Source organism: Colletotrichum scovillei (genome assembly GCF_011075155.1).
Source record: "Colletotrichum scovillei strain TJNH1 chromosome Unknown Contig00011, whole genome shotgun sequence".
Lineage (NCBI taxonomy): Eukaryota > Fungi > Ascomycota > Sordariomycetes > Glomerellales > Glomerellaceae > Colletotrichum > Colletotrichum scovillei.
This window is the reverse complement of record NW_023336269.1, coordinates 1,205,460-1,222,944: the sequence shown is the minus strand read 5'-3', so window position 1 is coordinate 1,222,944 and position 17,485 is coordinate 1,205,460. Positions and strand designations below refer to the sequence as shown.

At 50.9% G+C, this 17,485-nt stretch overlaps 9 protein-coding genes across 9 annotated transcripts; 5 read left to right on the top strand and 4 right to left on the bottom strand.

Moving 5' to 3' along the window:
- Positions 1 to 91: 91 nt before the first annotated feature.
- On the top strand, positions 92 to 1,127 carry HER10_EVM0011186 (uncharacterized protein; the record flags this gene model as incomplete). Its single annotated transcript, XM_035480624.1, has 2 exons — positions 92 to 142; positions 204 to 1,127. The coding sequence occupies 2 exons, from the start codon at positions 92 to 94 to the stop codon at positions 1,125 to 1,127; spliced, it is 975 nt and encodes a 324-aa protein (XP_035327288.1).
- Positions 1,128 to 1,534: 407 nt separating this feature from the next.
- On the bottom strand, positions 1,535 to 3,424 carry HER10_EVM0001645 (multicopper oxidase; the record flags this gene model as incomplete). The annotated part of the gene is made up of 1 exon (XM_035471387.1): positions 1,535 to 3,424. The coding sequence occupies one exon, from the start codon at positions 3,422 to 3,424 to the stop codon at positions 1,535 to 1,537; it is 1,890 nt and encodes a 629-aa protein (XP_035326548.1).
- Positions 3,425 to 3,837: 413 nt separating this feature from the next.
- On the top strand, positions 3,838 to 5,056 carry HER10_EVM0009093 (MFP1 protein; the record flags this gene model as incomplete). The annotated part of the gene is made up of 2 exons (XM_035478592.1): positions 3,838 to 4,750; positions 4,809 to 5,056. 2 exons carry the CDS (start codon positions 3,838 to 3,840, stop codon positions 5,054 to 5,056), a joined length of 1,161 nt encoding a protein of 386 aa, XP_035327118.1.
- A 1,105-nt stretch (positions 5,057 to 6,161) lies between these two features.
- Positions 6,162 to 7,855, top strand: HER10_EVM0004102 (MFS transporter; the record flags this gene model as incomplete). The annotated part of the gene is made up of 4 exons (XM_035473756.1): positions 6,162 to 6,502; positions 6,583 to 7,151; positions 7,207 to 7,645; positions 7,705 to 7,855. 4 exons carry the CDS (start codon positions 6,162 to 6,164, stop codon positions 7,853 to 7,855), a joined length of 1,500 nt encoding a protein of 499 aa, XP_035326751.1.
- A 600-nt stretch (positions 7,856 to 8,455) lies between these two features.
- HER10_EVM0004475 (uncharacterized protein) lies at positions 8,456 to 9,570 on the bottom strand (the record flags this gene model as incomplete). Its single annotated transcript, XM_035474118.1, has 2 exons — positions 8,456 to 9,059; positions 9,119 to 9,570. The coding sequence occupies 2 exons, from the start codon at positions 9,568 to 9,570 to the stop codon at positions 8,456 to 8,458; spliced, it is 1,056 nt and encodes a 351-aa protein (XP_035326779.1).
- Positions 9,571 to 10,484: 914 nt separating this feature from the next.
- On the bottom strand, positions 10,485 to 10,999 carry HER10_EVM0005477 (uncharacterized protein; the record flags this gene model as incomplete). Its single annotated transcript, XM_035475092.1, has 3 exons — positions 10,485 to 10,521; positions 10,587 to 10,786; positions 10,838 to 10,999. The coding sequence occupies 3 exons, from the start codon at positions 10,997 to 10,999 to the stop codon at positions 10,485 to 10,487; spliced, it is 399 nt and encodes a 132-aa protein (XP_035326856.1).
- Positions 11,000 to 11,664: 665 nt separating this feature from the next.
- HER10_EVM0011524 (short-chain dehydrogenase) lies at positions 11,665 to 12,542 on the top strand (the record flags this gene model as incomplete). Its single annotated transcript, XM_035480954.1, has 2 exons — positions 11,665 to 11,947; positions 12,019 to 12,542. 2 exons carry the CDS (start codon positions 11,665 to 11,667, stop codon positions 12,540 to 12,542), a joined length of 807 nt encoding a protein of 268 aa, XP_035327316.1.
- Positions 12,543 to 13,110: 568 nt separating this feature from the next.
- On the bottom strand, positions 13,111 to 14,113 carry HER10_EVM0003317 (GA4 desaturase; the record flags this gene model as incomplete). The annotated part of the gene is made up of 3 exons (XM_035472998.1): positions 13,111 to 13,565; positions 13,619 to 13,758; positions 13,812 to 14,113. 3 exons carry the CDS (start codon positions 14,111 to 14,113, stop codon positions 13,111 to 13,113), a joined length of 897 nt encoding a protein of 298 aa, XP_035326690.1.
- Positions 14,114 to 15,426: 1,313 nt separating this feature from the next.
- Positions 15,427 to 16,557, top strand: HER10_EVM0007602 (short-chain dehydrogenase; the record flags this gene model as incomplete). The annotated part of the gene is made up of 2 exons (XM_035477154.1): positions 15,427 to 15,826; positions 15,896 to 16,557. The coding sequence occupies 2 exons, from the start codon at positions 15,427 to 15,429 to the stop codon at positions 16,555 to 16,557; spliced, it is 1,062 nt and encodes a 353-aa protein (XP_035327010.1).
- Positions 16,558 to 17,485: the final 928 nt, after the last annotated feature.

Sequence of the window (17,485 nt, the reverse complement as noted above, 5' to 3'; positions counted from 1 at the left end):
AAGAATCAACGGAATTGATAACTGTCGAAGCTGCAAGTTGCAAAAGATAAGAGCGTAGAAGAAGTGATTCGTAGTCATCAAAACTCCAAAGATGCCAGGCCGTACCACTGATACGCCCATCCGCAAGGTCGCACTCGCAGGCGTGAGTATTGAACCTTTCAGCTAAAGCATCTACCCGCGAAAGCAGCTAATAAGAAGCACAGAAAGGCTACATAGGCGAAAAGATTTACGATGAACTGGTCAACGCCGGGTATGATGTTACTGTTCTATCACGATCTAACCCGGAAAACGCGCCGAACGTCCGCGTCGTCGACTACACCTCCACAGAAAGCCTCACCGACGCCCTCCGCGGCCAGGATGCCGTCGTCTCCGCCATCAACCCCGCGGGATGGCCACACCAGTACAAGCTGATCGACGCCGCCGTCGAGGCTGGCTCGGTCAAGCATTTTATCCCCAGCGACTTCACTTCCCTGTCGACGAACCCCGCAGTTGCCGATTTCCCATACTACGAGGACGCCGTAGGGATCCAGAAACACCTGAAGAAAAGGGCAAACGAGAGCGGGATGAAGTGGACAATCATCGCCACGGGCCCTCTTCTTGGGTGCGTGCTGAATGGTAATTATATGTACAACTACCAAGAGCAGACTGCGCTGCAGGTCAGCGATGTGACGCATCGTGTCAGCGTGACGCGGAGACCTACCCTCGCCAAAGCCGTCTCGAACATCTTTGCCAAGTCTGGTGACATGGAGAGCGGCGCCATCTTCATCCAGGACTATACGACGTCGCAGAAGGAAATGCTCGATATCGCCGAGAGGCTTTCTGGCAAAACATGGCCTGTTCAGCATGTTGATGGGGAGGAGAAGCTCAAGGATGGGCTTGCTATGTTCAGAAGGGCCGAGGCAGAAGGGACCACCCCGCCCATCTTTGCTACGTTTCTTGTCATCCACAATACCATCTTTGGCGGAAAGTATAACACCGCTTGGGATGGTAAGGGGAATAAGTCTCTCGAGTTGCCTATTATGCTGAAGGAGGAGTTTGAGGAACTGATTGCGACGAGAGTCCGAAATGAGCCTATTGATGGCGGGCTGCCCTGGAATTCGGCCCCTAAGCCTAGAAATGCGGCCTAGGAAGGCCAATGTTAGATGCTTGTTACGCAACACTAAGATAGCTAAGGGAAAAGACTATTCATAAAGTAGTCGACAACTCTTGAAAACTGCATTTTTCATTGCAACAGGATATCCACTGTATTCCTATACAATATGTTTTGTAAAGGGGACTTCAGGTATATAATTGGCTCCAGATGCGGAATCACTATTTGAGGCTGTCCAGGCAGCGAATTGGGCGCACCAGTAATGGTCCACTTCAACGCGTGGTATCGATAACATTGAGTCATTCGTCCCATTCGCGTAGGTAAATCGACCAAACGGAAAAAGTAGACATTGAAGAATTATAATCTCGATAGCTCCATGCAGCACCTCAATTGACACAATTAAGGAAACAAATATATAAAGGAAATAGAAATCCATGATCAATGCTACTTCAAGTCCAAAGATGGCGGCTGGAAGCCATTCCACTCCAGATAAGTCGTCGGAACTTGAGGGAACTCGTCAATTCCGTCCAGCATGACCACACCCATCCCACCAGCGTGGTGAGTCTGCACATGGCAATGCAAAAGCCAAGCGCCAGGGCTCTCCACCTTGTATCTCACGACAGTCCACACAGCAGGTGCATCTCCGGCGATGTCAGGCGTCGTGAAGGTGTCCTGGTACGACGGATCATCAAAGTTGAATGCCCCGGGCGGAAGTGCTCGCTCCGCTTCCTCGACGGTGGCCCAGGGAAACTTGCCGACCCCGGAGCCGAGGAAGTAGACCTTATTGCCATGCTTGTGAACCGGATGGCTCTGCGCAAAGGGGCCTTCGGTCTCTAAGATGATGTCAATCCACTCCCCGACTTGGGTGCGGAGGACGAGCTCGCTCTGTGGCACCTCGTCGGGTTGTCTGAAGAGGAATGGCGGGTCTCGTTCCTCAGCTGTCATATTGTAGACTTCTTGACCTGATAGACTCCATTCGTATGCTCCGTATGGATGACCCGGTTTCCTCAGATACAGCTTGAATGTGCGATCCGGGCTGCGAGCGGGCTGTTGGGATGGAAATGGACGACCTTCTTCGGGCTTGAAAGAGCGAATGTCTTTGATGAGAGGCTGCCCGGCGTAATTCATTTTCGGCTGGGGCTTTCTTGGCTGCTGTGTCGCTCCGTCGTACGCCAACTCGGCAAAGCCTCCAAGAATCTGATTGAGAAGGTCGTTGGCCATCCTGATCATGTATCGGGCTGGCTCTTGGTCCAGTTTCACGAGGACCGAGATCCGGTTTCCATTGCCAATGTAAACACGGTCTGTGACGACCGGCTTGATGTATTGTCCATCGACGGCATATACATATAGATCGTGATTGTCGATAGACACTTGCAGAGGATATAGCCCGCCGACATTCATAAACGTGAGGGCCGCCCAGCCTTCCTTGCTGTCGACATTGACGGTGAAGTTTCCCTTGGGATTTCTGCCGCCTACGCATTTTCGGATTGACTCGGCGGGCAGCTTGCCTAGGTGCACATCATAGTCACCTTGAAGCGCCTGGATCGGAGGCACGCAACCCTTCGCAGTCATATGGTCCTCGCCGAGATCCTGCAGCATCTTGAGAATAATAGGGTTCGTCATGCTGTCTAAGGATTCCGGGTCAAGACAGTACTGTGACCCAATGCCGTTGACAATGATTGCATCCGTGCAGGCGAGATCGAAGTTGGCAATCTCCTCGATATGGTAAAAGTCATCAAACTTGTACTGACTCCAGTCGGCGAGTAGTAGCGGCCGCATGTTCTGCTCAGCTCTCCGCATCGCCTGTCGAGCCTTGAGGCTCCCATCGATGAGGTGAAAAGGCCTGTCAACTTCCGGTAGTGCGTCGACAATGACTGCGCCGTAGAGGCCATCCATCAGCTGGCCTTTCGAGTGAGCGTGGTAGAAGAACGTTCCCGGCTGCTCTGCAGTCCACTGGTAGCGGTACGAGGCACCGGGATGGATGTGACCCTGAGTGAGACCCGGTACTCCATCGCTCCAAGGTGTCTTGCGTTGGTCGATGCCGTGAAAGTGAATGGTTGTGTCTTCCTGCAGATAGTTGCGGACTACGACTTCGACCTCATCCCCTTGCTTGAGATGTAGAGTAGGGCCAGTGAAGCTGTTGTTTACGAGAATGGCAGCTCGTGGACCAGCACCGAGAGCGTCCACTTGGCCTGCTGTAAGATGGAGCTCGAAGCGCACGGTGCGCTGTATCGACTGCTGGATGTTGGACGTCCCAGCGTCCAGCGACGTTGCCGATGACCAGCTGGATAACGGCCAAGGCAAAAGGTAAGAAAGAAGATGAACAGGGTGCATTGTGATACTATCCAAAACTTGGTAGGTCTATTGGAACAAAGAAATATGACGATTGTGTAAGTGCCTTCGATTAGAATAGGATAGGCCAGACCACGAAGTAGGTGGGAGCTGGTGTAAGTTGGAGGCTTGGGCGCGGGAGGGAATGAAGCTTGGTCGTTACCATCCCACAGGGAAAGCACATGGGTTAGACACGCTGAAACTTGCCGAACACTTGCAGCGAAGATGACCCAGCGGGAATTAAAGACCGGCCGGTGCTGAGTCGAGTATCATAACCCCGAGCTTGCCCACGACCACTACATTTCGGACAATAGTTTAACAATCATCTGTACACCTTTCCCTTCAGTAACACTCGACTTGTCAACTTCAGTCCGTCATCTTACTCTGACTTCAATTCCTTCTTCTTGCTGCAGGAAATGCGGCTCTCACTCATAGCTCCCGCAGCGGTGCTGCTGGGCAGTGCATCCGCCAAATCCCTAAGCCAAGCTCTGATCAGCCATGGGTCACTATCGATGCTCCATGATCTCTTGAAGGACTTGGGTTTACTGGAAAAGTTCCAAACAGCCGAGAGGTCGACAATTCTGGCAATGACGGATGACGCGCTCATTGGTCTCGCCAACTGGGGTTTGAACATGAGCACTATCGACCCAGCACTAGCCAGAGCCATTCTCGAATATCACTTTCTAGAGGGCGTTTTCACCTCATCAGATCCTCTACTGAAGACAGATGTTCAGCTCGCTCACTCTCTCTTACGCCCACCAATTTTGACAAACGTCACAGATGGCCCGGTGGTGAAGCTCTCCATCATTGACGACTCATTGTCCGCAGAATCTGGCATCCAAAAGGTCATGCAAATCAATGAGTCTGACATTACCCACGACAATGGCGTCCTACACACCATCGATAGCAACCTTGTTTTGCCGCACAACCTCTCAGAAACCACCAACCTAGGCAACCTGTATAAGTTCTGGGACCTAGTTGAAAGATCAAAATCCAGAGAGATTCTGGAGGCCATGAAGGATGTGACTGTCTTTCTACCGGATGATAACGCAGTACGACAGTGGAGCTCCGCGTTGGGATCTCTTACACCGGAGCAGCTGGCAACGGTAGTCGCAAATCATGCCATTCCCAACCGGGTTCTTTATCATAGCGCCTTCTCTGCTGGAGGGAACGAGTACAAGACCTTGAGTGGGATGAGAGTTACCGTCAGTGGTGACTCTCGTGGTAATATCTTCATTAACGAAGCAAAGATTCTCAAGAAGGATGTGCTCATTTTCGGCGGCGTCGCCCACATCCTCGATGGGGTCTTGGTTCCCTCGAGGCACAGAGGTAAGTTCGAAGTAAAGTCCAAGTTATTCGAACCTGGTTGGTTAACTTCATTTTGTAGATTCAGCCTGCCAATCGCTGTTCGACAAGATTCGGGCCTACACGGCTTTGCATTCGGCTTCGTGGAAGGTCATGGGAAAGACGTTTGTCGTGGCCACAAGTGCCTTCTCACTGACCGTTCTTGCATTTCTCACGATAAGGAATCGGAGGAGCAAGAGACAGTTGGTATCCTCGGCGTGGACAACAGCCAGCTGGGAGACACATCTGCGAAACATCACCGATGAGAAATATCATGAATTGTACGATTAATTGAACGGAATACAGTTCTATTGTTTAGACAGTTATCGCGATTTTGGTTAATGGTGTTGTGATGACCATTTAATAAGTACCAATGAACGTTTGTTTAATGGACCTTTCAACTGCTCTTGCTTTACTCCAACACCTAACCTTAGAAAGTGTCGCACCACAGCGCACAGTCGATCAAGCCACCTAACGTGCTTAGGTGCTAATCTGGTAGGTGCTAATCTGGTAACATTTTCTCAGGGTTCTACAGGCTCTGGGAAGCCATAATCCGCAGGGATACTCATGTCGTAATCGATTCCAACCGGCTTGGCTGGGCCGCAAGGTATCAGAGGCCCTGAGGTTACACTTTGCCGAAGGATGCTACTATGGCGCCTGGGCTTCGGGGATCGATTGCCGCACCCAACACAACTAACCATCTAGCATAATTCAGCTTTATCAAAATCCAGTTGCTGATAGGTGGTCCCTTCTTGCTTTTCAATGGCTACATTTCGCTCGGGAAAGACGTTGGAGTGGTACAAGGAGTAAACCCCAGGCCTCGTCCCAATGATACGGTGAAATCAGCGAGCCATTTCAACCTAGTCAATTACACGTTCCCGAGAACAATCGGGAAGCATTCAGGTACGAAGTAGTGCAAACCCCGAGCTGTGTGTGCAACGGCTTCAGTGGCCAGTCCCTAGCGAAGAAAAGAATGCCCATTTGAACCTCTTAATTGCGTGATCCGGCTTCAACGGCGATTGGTGTTCAAGGTGTAACACGGCAGACGGGCTTAAGCGGTCGGGCTGTTCCTATACGACCTTGGCCATGGTTGCCGTATCCCCGTGAAGTCTGCCCCTGTAATGGAGCAAAGCGGCATCGGGTCCTTCGCCTGCGGGTCAAGATTACTGTCAAACCCCCCAAGACATCCAAGAACATTCTCAGTGATTCAGGTGGGTGTTCTCAATTATTTGCTAAAGTGAGGTTCGCATTTCGATATCTACGATCTCTGGACAAATTGTAGCTTACTCTATTTTCGTTCACCATTCTCTCTTCAAAGTCAATCCTTCCATTCTTTCCTTTTGTATATTTCTCAAACTTCTGTACCATTCAGCTCAGTGCAAGGTTCACATCCACCATGGCGCCGCCAGCAGACGAAGGTCCAGCAGAAGTTACCTACGCAGATGAGCCACTGTCCATCGACGAGCAAGTCATCGCCAAGATTCAAGGCGGTGACTTCATCGTCGACTGGCTCAGCCCAGATGACAAGGGCTGCCCCCAGAACCTGCCCACACTCCGCAAATGGCTCATCACACTGGTGCTGGCGCTGTACGTGCTATCGACGACCTTTTCGTCGTCTGTGTTCAGCGCAGCTGCTGGCGTAACTGCCGCTGAGTATAATACCACGGTGCAGTACATGATTTTTGGCGGTACTTCGCTCTTCATGCTTGGGTTTGCTGTTGGTCCCATCATCTTCGGGTAGGAGAGCCTTTCCCCCGCATGTCTCACCAATGAGCTGTGGAAGTGCCTGAGCTAACGACTTACACCCTACGTTACAGGCCTCTTTCGGAACGCTATGGGCGAAAGCGCCCTTTGATGGTTGGCTACGTGACCTTTGCGCTCCTCCAGCTCCCGGCAGCCAGTGCACAAAGTCTGTACACAATCTTCGTCTTCCGCTTCCTACAGGGTGTGTTCGGCGCCGCGCCGTCCGCCATCCTCAGCGGCACACTCGCCGATATCTGGACCCCGAAGCAGCGGGGCTTCGCCATGCCCTGCACAGGGACCTTTCTCATGATCGGACCCGTTCTCGGTCCCATGATCGGCTCAGTCATTGTCAAGAGCCCGCTCCTGGGATGGCGGTGGATCTTCAATATCACTGCCATCTTTACCCTTACCGTCGCCGTGGTCACATATCCAGCTTTGACCGAGACGTATTCCCCGATCCTCTTAGAAAGACGGGCAAAGCGAATGCGTCATATGACGCGCAACTGGGCTCTGCGGGCAAAGTCTGAAGAGCAGGAGAGCAATCTCAATGATATTGTCGAGAAATGTCTCTCGCGTCCGGCCAAAATGCTGTTTTTGGAGCCCATCCTCTTGCTGATGTCCACATACATCTCCGTCGTCTTCGGTACGCTACCAGCTTACACACGCTTGCAACAAACCATTGACTAACGACATTCTAGGACTCATGTACATCTTCTTCCTCGCCTACCCAATGTCTTTTGAACGCGAGCGCCACTGGGACTCTACCTCAGCTGGCCTCCCGCTCCTCTCCATCTTGCTGGGCACGATCCTCGGCGGCGCCCTCATCATCGCGACAGTCAACACCAAGTTGTCGCCGGATCCTAAGGCTGGCCGCCCGCAGGAGAACAGGCTCTTGCTGATGATGATTGGGACTATCTGTCTACCCGTCGGCATGTTTTGGTTCGCGGCGACGAGCTCGCCGTCGACGGACCCCTGGCCGCAGATCGTTGCTGGCGTACCTATCGGTATTGGCATCATCTTGATCAACATGCAGGGGATGAATTACATTGTCGACTGCTACGGAATCAACTCCAATTCGGCGATCGCGGCCAACACCTTTATGCGATCCCTTTTTGCGTCCGGATTTCCAGTATTTGCGTGAGTCTTCTCTGATTTTGCCCAAGCGTGTTAACGCCGTGTTTACTGACTGCATCAAGTACATCCATGTACACTTCGATTGGCGTCGCCCGTGCGACTTCACTGCTGGCTTTGTTTGGTGTAGTCTTAGCTCCTATCCCATTCCTTTTCTATAACTATGGGGACAAGATCCGAGCTCGCAGCAAGTGGTCGCCGTCGTATGGAAGATGAGACTATAAGATGATGAAAAGGAACAGGTACTGAATTGAATGAACTGAAAACCCTCATGTCGGAGAAGAAAATAGTGGTCGACAGATAGCTCAAGTAGAGGCACCACGTGCGGGATGTTTTCAATGGTGTCTTGAGGTACGTCGAGGTGAATTAGATAGAAATCCAGAACCAGAACATCATACGCATACCAAATAGTCCTCATTGCTGCAACACGCCATTCTGCATAACTTCGTGTGTATTCATAAGTATCAGTCAACCCATTCCGTTAAGTTCCCATTTCTACCTACGTTCCTCGCTTCCACATGTAAGGTACCTAATTGCTCATTTCCAACTCCTCAAGGTTTCGACGATCGAGTTAAACAACAGTCGACACATATCACATTTTTATCTGGATGAACGCTACCAGGAAACTGGCAACTTTCTTCTACTCGATCCGAAGTGGGTCCTTGATCAATATCCTTATTATCGACGAGAAGACATGTACTGACGAGAGGAAATCAACGAAGCTCGGAAAAGAAACTTGATTCGCCTAGCTAAACTCAATCATATGCTACAATCTACTTGAGTCTGTCTACAGTATCCATCCTGCGCTGCATCCATCTACTCGCAGCTCTGGTCCTCCCAGAAAAGGAAGAATCGAGTCTCGATGCTCCGTCTCGCAGGACCGACATCATCGGGCGTAGGGAAAGCGCTGTGAGGAGTGCGCCTAGCACGTCCATCCTTCTTGGAATCAAAGATCTTAATGAGAATAACATCGTCTCTCGTCATACCGCCGCGGAACCACCACTTATGCTGGTCAGGCGTTTCGGGCGGCGCAACCTGCCACATATGGTTTTCAGTAGGCTTGTGAGGCCACCGGAAGGGAACGCAGTGCATGGTATCGTGGAGCTCGTCGTCTCGAACAGATCTGGCATCACACAGGGCCAAAGGCTCGCGGTGGACCTCGTCCATGGGTCTCCAAAGGTTGACAATAGCCCAACGGTGCTTTCCGTCGTGCTTGGCGCCTTCTCCGGGAGGAAGGTCATCGTAAAGGCGGCGCTTGGCGCCGAGGTCAGACTGGTCGATATGGACGAAGCGGGCAGAGAGCAGACCTCCGTCTGTCATGGCCATGTCCGGCTTGTCCTTGTCCTCCTCAGGGTCGGTGCTCTCCCACTGACGCTGGCGGATGATGTGGGAGATAACACGGACATCACTCGCTCCGGTCCTGATGGTGAGGTAGGTCAGTAAAGAGTTGCGAAACGTCTTTTTCTAGGAGACACTTACAGCTTTCTCATGAACTCCTCACATTCGGCATTATAAATCTTATTGAGCTTCTCATCGATCGGACTCCATGGGAAGTCTTTGTACGAAGTAGGGAAATGCTCGAATTGGAATCCAGTCTTGTCTAGGTTGAACTCGGACTCCTTTCCACGGGCGTTGTAGATCTTGACCGGTCGCGGATCATATTTGCGACGCATCTGAGCAAAGGTGCCGCCCCAGATCATTTCGTCGCCGCCTTTGGTGGGGCAGAGACGGTAGTTGAGGGTGGCATCGTAAGACTCCTTGTTCAAGTTGTACACGCCAGCGAGCTTTGCGCGCTCCTCGCTGTCCTTCTCCGCGAGCTCGGTAGCGGTGTACTCGATCTTGTCGCCGGAGACTTTGAGCTTTCTCTTGACCTCGGTGTCGAGGAAGGCCAGCTCGTCCTTTGTGGCGTAGTTTAGTTCAAGAGTAGGCATGATGGGCAAGTTATTATTGGTGCAGACCGATGAGCTTGGCTGTTGAAGTGGTATAAACGTCCGACGAAAGCCCGCACAAGTTGACCTTTAATATCCAACATTTCAGTGTGCTTCGGAGGTGGTAGCAGGCCTTCCGAGCTTCATATCGATCACGGCGTTCTTGTCACCGATGCAATAAGTGCCGGGCTCTGCTCCCTGGTTTTTGCGGTGATTGAGTTCCCGGTCGCTGTGCACGGGTCTAAGTTTCGATAAAAGGTGTTGCCGGTGGCTACAGGCAGGTAACCCCAACGAAATCGAAATCTTGCACATACACGGCTAGCCCAGATCCGGGTATCTTAAGGATGAGACGAAGATCGCGATGTAAAAGGAGCTCATTTGGCCGTCTAATAACCCTGGCCGAAGGCTCTCAAGTTGTTTGTTCCGAGGCCATAGTACGGCAGACAGCAGTAAGAGAATTAAGAAACTTCACTGGACCTGTCGGGAGCCACAGATCGTGTGGGACCTACCGTTGCGTGTAGCTCCACGATCAACTCTTGTAGGTTGGCATACGGCTATTGGGAATCCTTTGATGGTGACGAGGAAATTGCCATACGACATATCAGCAGTCCATCGATATTTCTGTTAGCTGGAAGTTCGGGGCACGTCTTCATATGTTCAGGGAAGCTTGACTTGAAAACATTGCTGGGGAGCGTCAACGGGTTCAGGTTACCGTGGCTGTTAGGGTCTGCCTTGCGATGCCTCAATATGGCCCCTTACACATATGCATCGGGAAAAGCAAATAATGAAAATATGAGCCTTGATACGTGCACGAGGAAATGAGTGTTATAATGAAGGGGATAAGATATTCATGGTCATTTGGGCTACTTGAAACAACAAAGTAATGGTTCTGTTCCAGCTACTCCTCGGCCAACCTGCTAGAACGTATAGTGCTCTGCCCATCCCACGACGCAGCTAAGTCAACATCAGCAATTGAGGGCGCCAAGTCAATTTGCAGCCTCGGATAATATTCAACTTACCGACTCCGGCTCATATCAGCGAAATTAAAATGGTCAGGAATGAACTTGCCCAAAAAATCAGGATCATCACGCATTTTCTCTATGCACCCAATATTGGGTACGATTATTGAGATGACCGAATCGTAATCCAGCAGCATGGCGTTAGGCGCGTCAGGGAACAGCTTCTTGAAATCTGCTTTGGCGGAAGCATCGTTGTGGGTCTATTGACGTGTTAGACAATCTGTTCGACAAACGCAGAACATTCAACATGCCACAGTATAGGATACAGCTCCATATTTCTCGAGAAGTGGTTTGATGATCGGAGTATTTACGCTCTCAATATGGTTGTGATGGCTCTGCTCATCTTGGTCTGCTTTCTTGTAGACGTATATGCTATAAGCAAAGTTGCGCTTTGGTTGTTCGAGAGAGCCCATGTTGTCTGTTTCTGAGGTCAAGCTGACGGAATGAGACTTCAGAGATCCAAACCGCGGCATCCACTCCACACGCTTCGCGGGGAGAACATTGCTTTTAAGAAGTCTGCAGTGCTCTTTCAGACCTCGAACTCTCCAGGCTTTCTCGCGTGCTGTCCCAAGCTCCAAGCTCAGCTCCAAGCTCAGCTCCAGTTCACGCATGCATCCTTTGGCAACATGGCTGCTGTGTGCCCCCAGCGCGGAGTCGGGCACTGCGAGAGTTTACCGTTCCCCGGTCCGGTTACCGCGGCCGGGCACCATCACCCCAGAACTCTGACCCGCTGAATTGTCTACCTACCGATGATATCAACTTTGTCCACAGTAAAAGCCCCGATTTCGTATGAACTCCGAGTTACATTTACAGTTCAGGGTGCATAGTGTGTGATTGCCGGCTCGACATTTGTATCAGGGAAATGTCCACTGAGACTACTCTATGCACCTCATGTGCTTTCTGCTCCAGCATGATATAAATGCCCACTTGCATTGACTACTGCCCTGTTTATTTATCACCCAACTCTACAGTCAACACATAGGCCAGACAATCGTCTATCGTTCGCTGCAGCACCGCCGCTTTCTCCCTCCACTTTCAATACTCAACACATCAAATCCCATTTGTACGAGTCTTCACGATGGCTGACCGCAAGATTGTTCTCATCACTGGAGCCAACAAGGGCCTTGGATACCAAGCTGTCAAGACATTGCTTGGGTCCAAGCAAAAGTACCACGTCTTCTTAGGCAGCCGCGACTTTGCCAAGGGAAAGGCCGCTGCTGAGACTGCTGCGGCTGAGGTCAAGTCTAACAGCACTGTGGAGCCGCTTCAGCTCGACGTTGAAAGTGACGACTCCATCAGAGAGGCATACGAGACTGTCGCAAGCAAGGTTGACAGGATTGATGCACTTGTCAACAATGCCGGTATGCCACTCCTGTTGTACTTTAGAGGCTAGTCTCCGGAAGTCTTCGACTAACTCTACCTTCTTATTCAGGCGTCATGCTGGATCAACAGATTGAACGCGGCAACATGACAGTCCGCGAGGCTTACAATAAGTCCTGGGACATCAACGTCACTGGCCCCCACATCATCGCAGACACGTTCCTCCCGCTGTTGCTCAAGTCTTCTGACCCTCGTCTCATCTTCAATACCAGCGGTGTATCTTCGCTGGAAAACGCGGCCGACTCTTCTCACTTCACCTACAGGGTTCCGCCAGCTGGAACTCCCAAGCCTGTGGGCACCATTTCATACAGAGCGGCTAAAGTCGGCCTCAATATGGTCATGCTCGAATGGGTGCGCATGTTGAAGAACGACGGCGTCAAGGTCTGGTGCGTTGCTCCTGGCTTCTTCGCCACTGACATTGGCGAGGGTGACCCGGAGTCTATGAAGAAGATGGGTGCCGGAGACCCTTCGGCTGGTGGCAAGGCACTTGTTGATGTTGTTGAAGGAAAGAGAGATGCCGATGTTGGAAAGGTGGTGAACATGGCGGTTTACGGTACGCCTGTGCAGCCTTGGTAGTGAAGATGACTCAAAGTTCATCGAAATAGAACTTGAAATTTTCCGGCTTCAATGATGTTGACGACAGATCTCGTGAAAAAGCTACATCTCTGGTCCTATCATGGCGGATCTGCCAGCTTTTAAGCCTTTCACAAACATCAATGCTATCTGAGAGAACCAAACATGTAATCTCAGCTGGCTTGGCAATTGCCTCAGAGAAGTGGCTTCAAAGACAATGCGATGCAATCAGATAATATCGTATTTCCGCGTCTGATGCAGTCGAGATCGAAACGCCGACATTTTGGTATCGGTGAACGGTCAATCCGGGCCATCATACATATGGCTTCATGAGATGAGGGCTGAGGGCTTGTTTCAGAAGGACTGACTGGATCTCAGATCTTTAACTCACCGTAGAATCTTTGCTCTGACCCATTTATCGGATTGGCTGCGTGTCTGGGTCTTTTATGGCCGTTGTCTTGTATCCAAGGCAACACTGATAGTTCATTTCCCTTCGGTCTTCTCAATTTGCTTATCTCGCTGGCTACATCAAGTATAGATAAGTATGATCTCAGAGCATTGCTAGTCTTCTCTACTCCAATTCTTGATCCTCCCAGAATACAAGGCATCTGATCTCGATACTCTCCCGTGGTGGCCCAACATCCTTTGGTGTCTGGATTGCGGTGTGCGGCACCCGTCTAGCTCTGCCATCCAGCTTGGTATCGAAAATCTTGATCAGGAGCGCCTCGTCCGGGGTCATGTTGCTGGCGTAATACCATTTATGCTGCGGGTTTGCCACCATATGCCATTGCTCGTTGTCCTTATTGATGACATTGGGCGGCTTGCCCAGAACGATGCGCGTGGTGACGGGGCGAAGATCAGACTCTTCGACGCTTCGCGCATCACACACCGCCAGCGGTTCACGTTGAACTAGCTTGAGTGGATGCCAGACGTTGATAATTCCCCACCGGGTCTTGGTCTTCGCACGGAGCATCTCTGCTTCGGGAAGCCGATCGAGCACTACCTCTGCCCCTTTGTACGATTGATCTTTGCTGCGTGAGTGCCGCACTCTGCAATATCAATAGCGTTACGGTACTTACCGACGTGAATAAACATGGCGGGTGGCTGCATGTTCAGGACCTGAGAGTCAGGAAGGTCATCCGGAATATTTAGAATCTTCTCATGAGGATCACGACGTATGACATGAGGGGCAAATGGGTGCACGTAGGTTGCGCCCGAGCTGTGTGACTTGTCAATCAACATCCTTTACAAGCGATATATGGCTGTTCCTACTGTCTCATCAAGAGCTCTTGAACATCCTTCCGAAGCTGGTCAGGGAGACCAAATCTGTTATCTCCCTCCCAGCCCCTTTCTTGAACAGTGCTCTCCACAACCTTGAAGCCCTGGGTGTCGAGATTGAACTCTTCGTCACACGTGCGCATGTCTGTGACCGGAACGAGCTGTCGGTTGTACTTGGTGCGCTGAAAGCCCACAGTGGCGATCATCTGAACAGGAAATGCCTCGCCCTTAGGCGGCGGTTGGTGATAGTTGACATAAGCCTCAACGGACTCCGGCTTCTGAGTGGAGTGGGGCATATTTGCAAAAGATAAAGACAATGATAGCTTGCTACAACGAGCTGGATGTCGGTTGTCCTGAGAAGAGTGGTGAATCACTAGCCGCAGAATCAGTGGGAAGTAGAAAGCGAATGGTGGGAATGTCAGTCCTTGCATTTAATGAGTCCACGACTCCCTTCAGTCGGGGATTGAAGGCGTGCAACACGCAGAAGAAAGTTTGCACCGAGCCTGAACCCCGCAAGCAGGAATCCGTACCAAGAGCTTACCGACTATCCTCAACTGATATTGACGGAGTCCTTGACCGGTAATGAGGACTATTCAAAAAGTCCTCGAGGCGCCGCTTCCAGAGACTCCCCGTTGACTTTCCGACTGGAATCACTCTGAACGCTACCAAGCAAGGCGGTCTGCGGATTATTTACACCCTTGCTTTGGCGTTCGGACACGCAAATAGGTCCAATTCAAGCCCTGACACAACAAAAACGGGCCGGGCGTCGATTCGCACCATCACTTTAAGGTTTCGAGATGCCGTAGTCGACCCTGATTGGTCAGTCTCTAATCAAACTTGCCAAGTTGGGCAATGAGTCCCCAACTTTTGCCGGTCGGAGAACCTTGCGCGGCCACTATTCGCCGGTAATCCAGTTACCGGTGACCCCAACTGCAGCTCTCACAACATGTTCGTCGTTTGTCTTCGGGTGGAAAAGAGTTGAAGAGCTATCCGGCTTGTTATCATTGCAAAGCTACACCTCTGATTCAATTATGTATCACCGAAGCTCCTCGCGATCCATCTGTCATTCCGCCTAGGTTTTCCTAGTGAATTGATAAGCATAAGATCGATCTAGTGCCAATTGTCTGATGTTCAGTGCATCTGGGGAGCCAGGGCTCCTAAAAACACTTTGTAAACTCCCGTACCCGGCCATGTGCTATGGTTAGGTCGGGTTCAACTAGGGTCACAAGTGGGCTACAATTCCCGGCATTAATGCTAAGAAAATAACTCTAGATAGTCCTGTTGCCGCGCATCCCGAGGGAATGGTAACTCGAGAACGAGTCAAACAGAATATGCAAAGAAATAAAGCAACCCGACTACCTTGGTCATGGTGCACATCCCCCGAGTCAAAGATCTCTCTTCGTTGACAAAGACTTCTTTCCGCTGCAGCTCCATCCGTCAAGATACATATTGCCAAGACCTTGTCACCCAAGACACGCGACGTCCCAGCTCTTCCAGCCAAACTTCGCAAACGCCAAGCACACGTCGTCCAAGCTCTTCTAGTCAAGCTTCGTATACGAACAATAGTCAAGACACAGCTCCGGAAGAAGCTCAAGAAACATACTTCAACATGCCTTACATCCCCAACCTGCCTCAGATCCCCAATCGCTACGCTGCGGCGCATGCCAACCCCCAGGGTGAAGGTGATGCTCGCCCGACTGCACTTCAGATCATTCAAGATGAAGGCCTGGTTGGCAAGCTGGATGACAAAGTGGCGTTGGTGACGGGCGGCACCAACGGCATTGGCCTCGAGATTGTTCGGCATCTAGCCAAGACCGGCATGAAGGTGTTCTTCACTTCGCGTAACCTCGCGAAGGGTGAAAAGGTCAAGGCTCAGCTGCAAAGTGAAGATGCCAATCTCAGGCTAGAGGTCGTGGAAATGGAGCTTAGTAGCTTGAAGAGCGTCAAGAAAGGCGCAGAGCATGTTCTCGATAGCACGGTGCGATTGGATGTTCTCGTCAACAACGCAGGTAAGTGGTGTCGCCATCTTTATATTGCAGTAGTATTATAATCCATCGCTAACTCGAGCTTTCTTCAAGGCATCGCGGCGACACCACGCGGTTACACGGAAGAAGGATACGAGCAGCAATTTGGTGTCAACTACCTCGCGCACTTTTACCTCTTCCAACTTCTCAAGCCTCTTCTCCTGGACACGGCTACGAACAATAACGTGAACGTGCGGGTGGTCACCACTTCCAGCACATCTCACACGGCCTCGACTGTTCTGCCGGAGAACAATTACGACACGGCGAACCCTAATGGTAAGGGCTACGAGCCTGGCGTATCTTATGCACACTCCAACACGGCAAAGATCTGGTTCTGCAATGAAGTCGAGCGCCGCTACGGATCTGAGGGAGTTCACGCCATCAGCATCCACCCCGGTGGCTTTGGCAGTGGTTTGATGGAGTCTTCGGACGAAGAGACTCGCAAGATGCTGGAGAAGCTCATCCAGATGCCTCATATCAGGAAGGTGTGGAAGAGTGTTCAGCAAGGTGCTGCTACGAGTGTGTTGGCGTGTGTGGGTAAGCAGTACGATGGCGTTGGCGGGTTCTACATGGAGGACTGTGGTGTTAGCAAGCCCATTCCCGATGATACCAACTGGGCTGGATATGGCTTCAAGTCGTGGGCATTTGACGAGGAGGGAGAGAAGAAGCTGTGGGCTGATTCATTGAAGATGGTTGGGTTGGAGGACGAGCTATAGCTGATTTGAACCCTCTTGAATCCGTCTAGCTCTGGAATCAAATCGACAGATATTCCTTTCTTTTCTAAATTCCATTGTCTACTATTGTTTTATGAATTATGATCCAAGGCTATCGCGGCATCGCCAAGTCCTTCGCCTCATGAAGTGGTCGTTTAAAACAACCTACAGCGCTAAGAACTGAGAGGTTCGGAGATTTAAGTACTGAGTTAGACTGTTTGGTTGGGATCTTTTACAGTTGACTTGTTCGGAATCCTTTTCTAATATTTGTTTCTTACTTGAGTTCTCTTTATGTTGGAAGATCCAAAATTGACGTGTTCATGGTTACCTAGGTATGCAAGGTCGGACCATCGAGGCCAGAGGAAACCTCAATCTCCACCTTTTCTCGAGAAGTAAGAGGTTCGGTAATATTTCTGGATTCGATTTGAATGCCCTCACGTCTTCATTCAATATGGCAAAGCAGAAATGGTGCCCTCGAGCTGTGGACACCGCGATCTAGGCATCTTGTTCTTTCGCCTGGATCGAACGGCGGTTGGACATGTGGATTCCCCGACTACTTATGTTTTGGTGGGTATTGTAAATGAGAAAAGCTTGTGGTAACTGAGAGGTATCACTCGGTCCAGTTTCAAGGTCACATCTTCTGTTCAGATTCTTTCCACAACGGGGCTCTCGTATACTCAATTGGGACAATACGATCGGCGATGAATCATGAGGAATAGCGGTTCACCCTGGTTTTCAACAGAAGCAGCCAAGCTGATTGGTAGGTTCACTCTGTCAAAACTCTAAAATTACAGTGACAATTCACCTCGGTAGTGGCCAGTGACAATTACAGTCTCAGAAATACACTCATGTGGGCAGCAGGTGGGCGGAACTCGAGGACGCGGTCAAAGCCTGGCCCCGGTCCCCGGCAACGCAATCTTGATCATCGGCG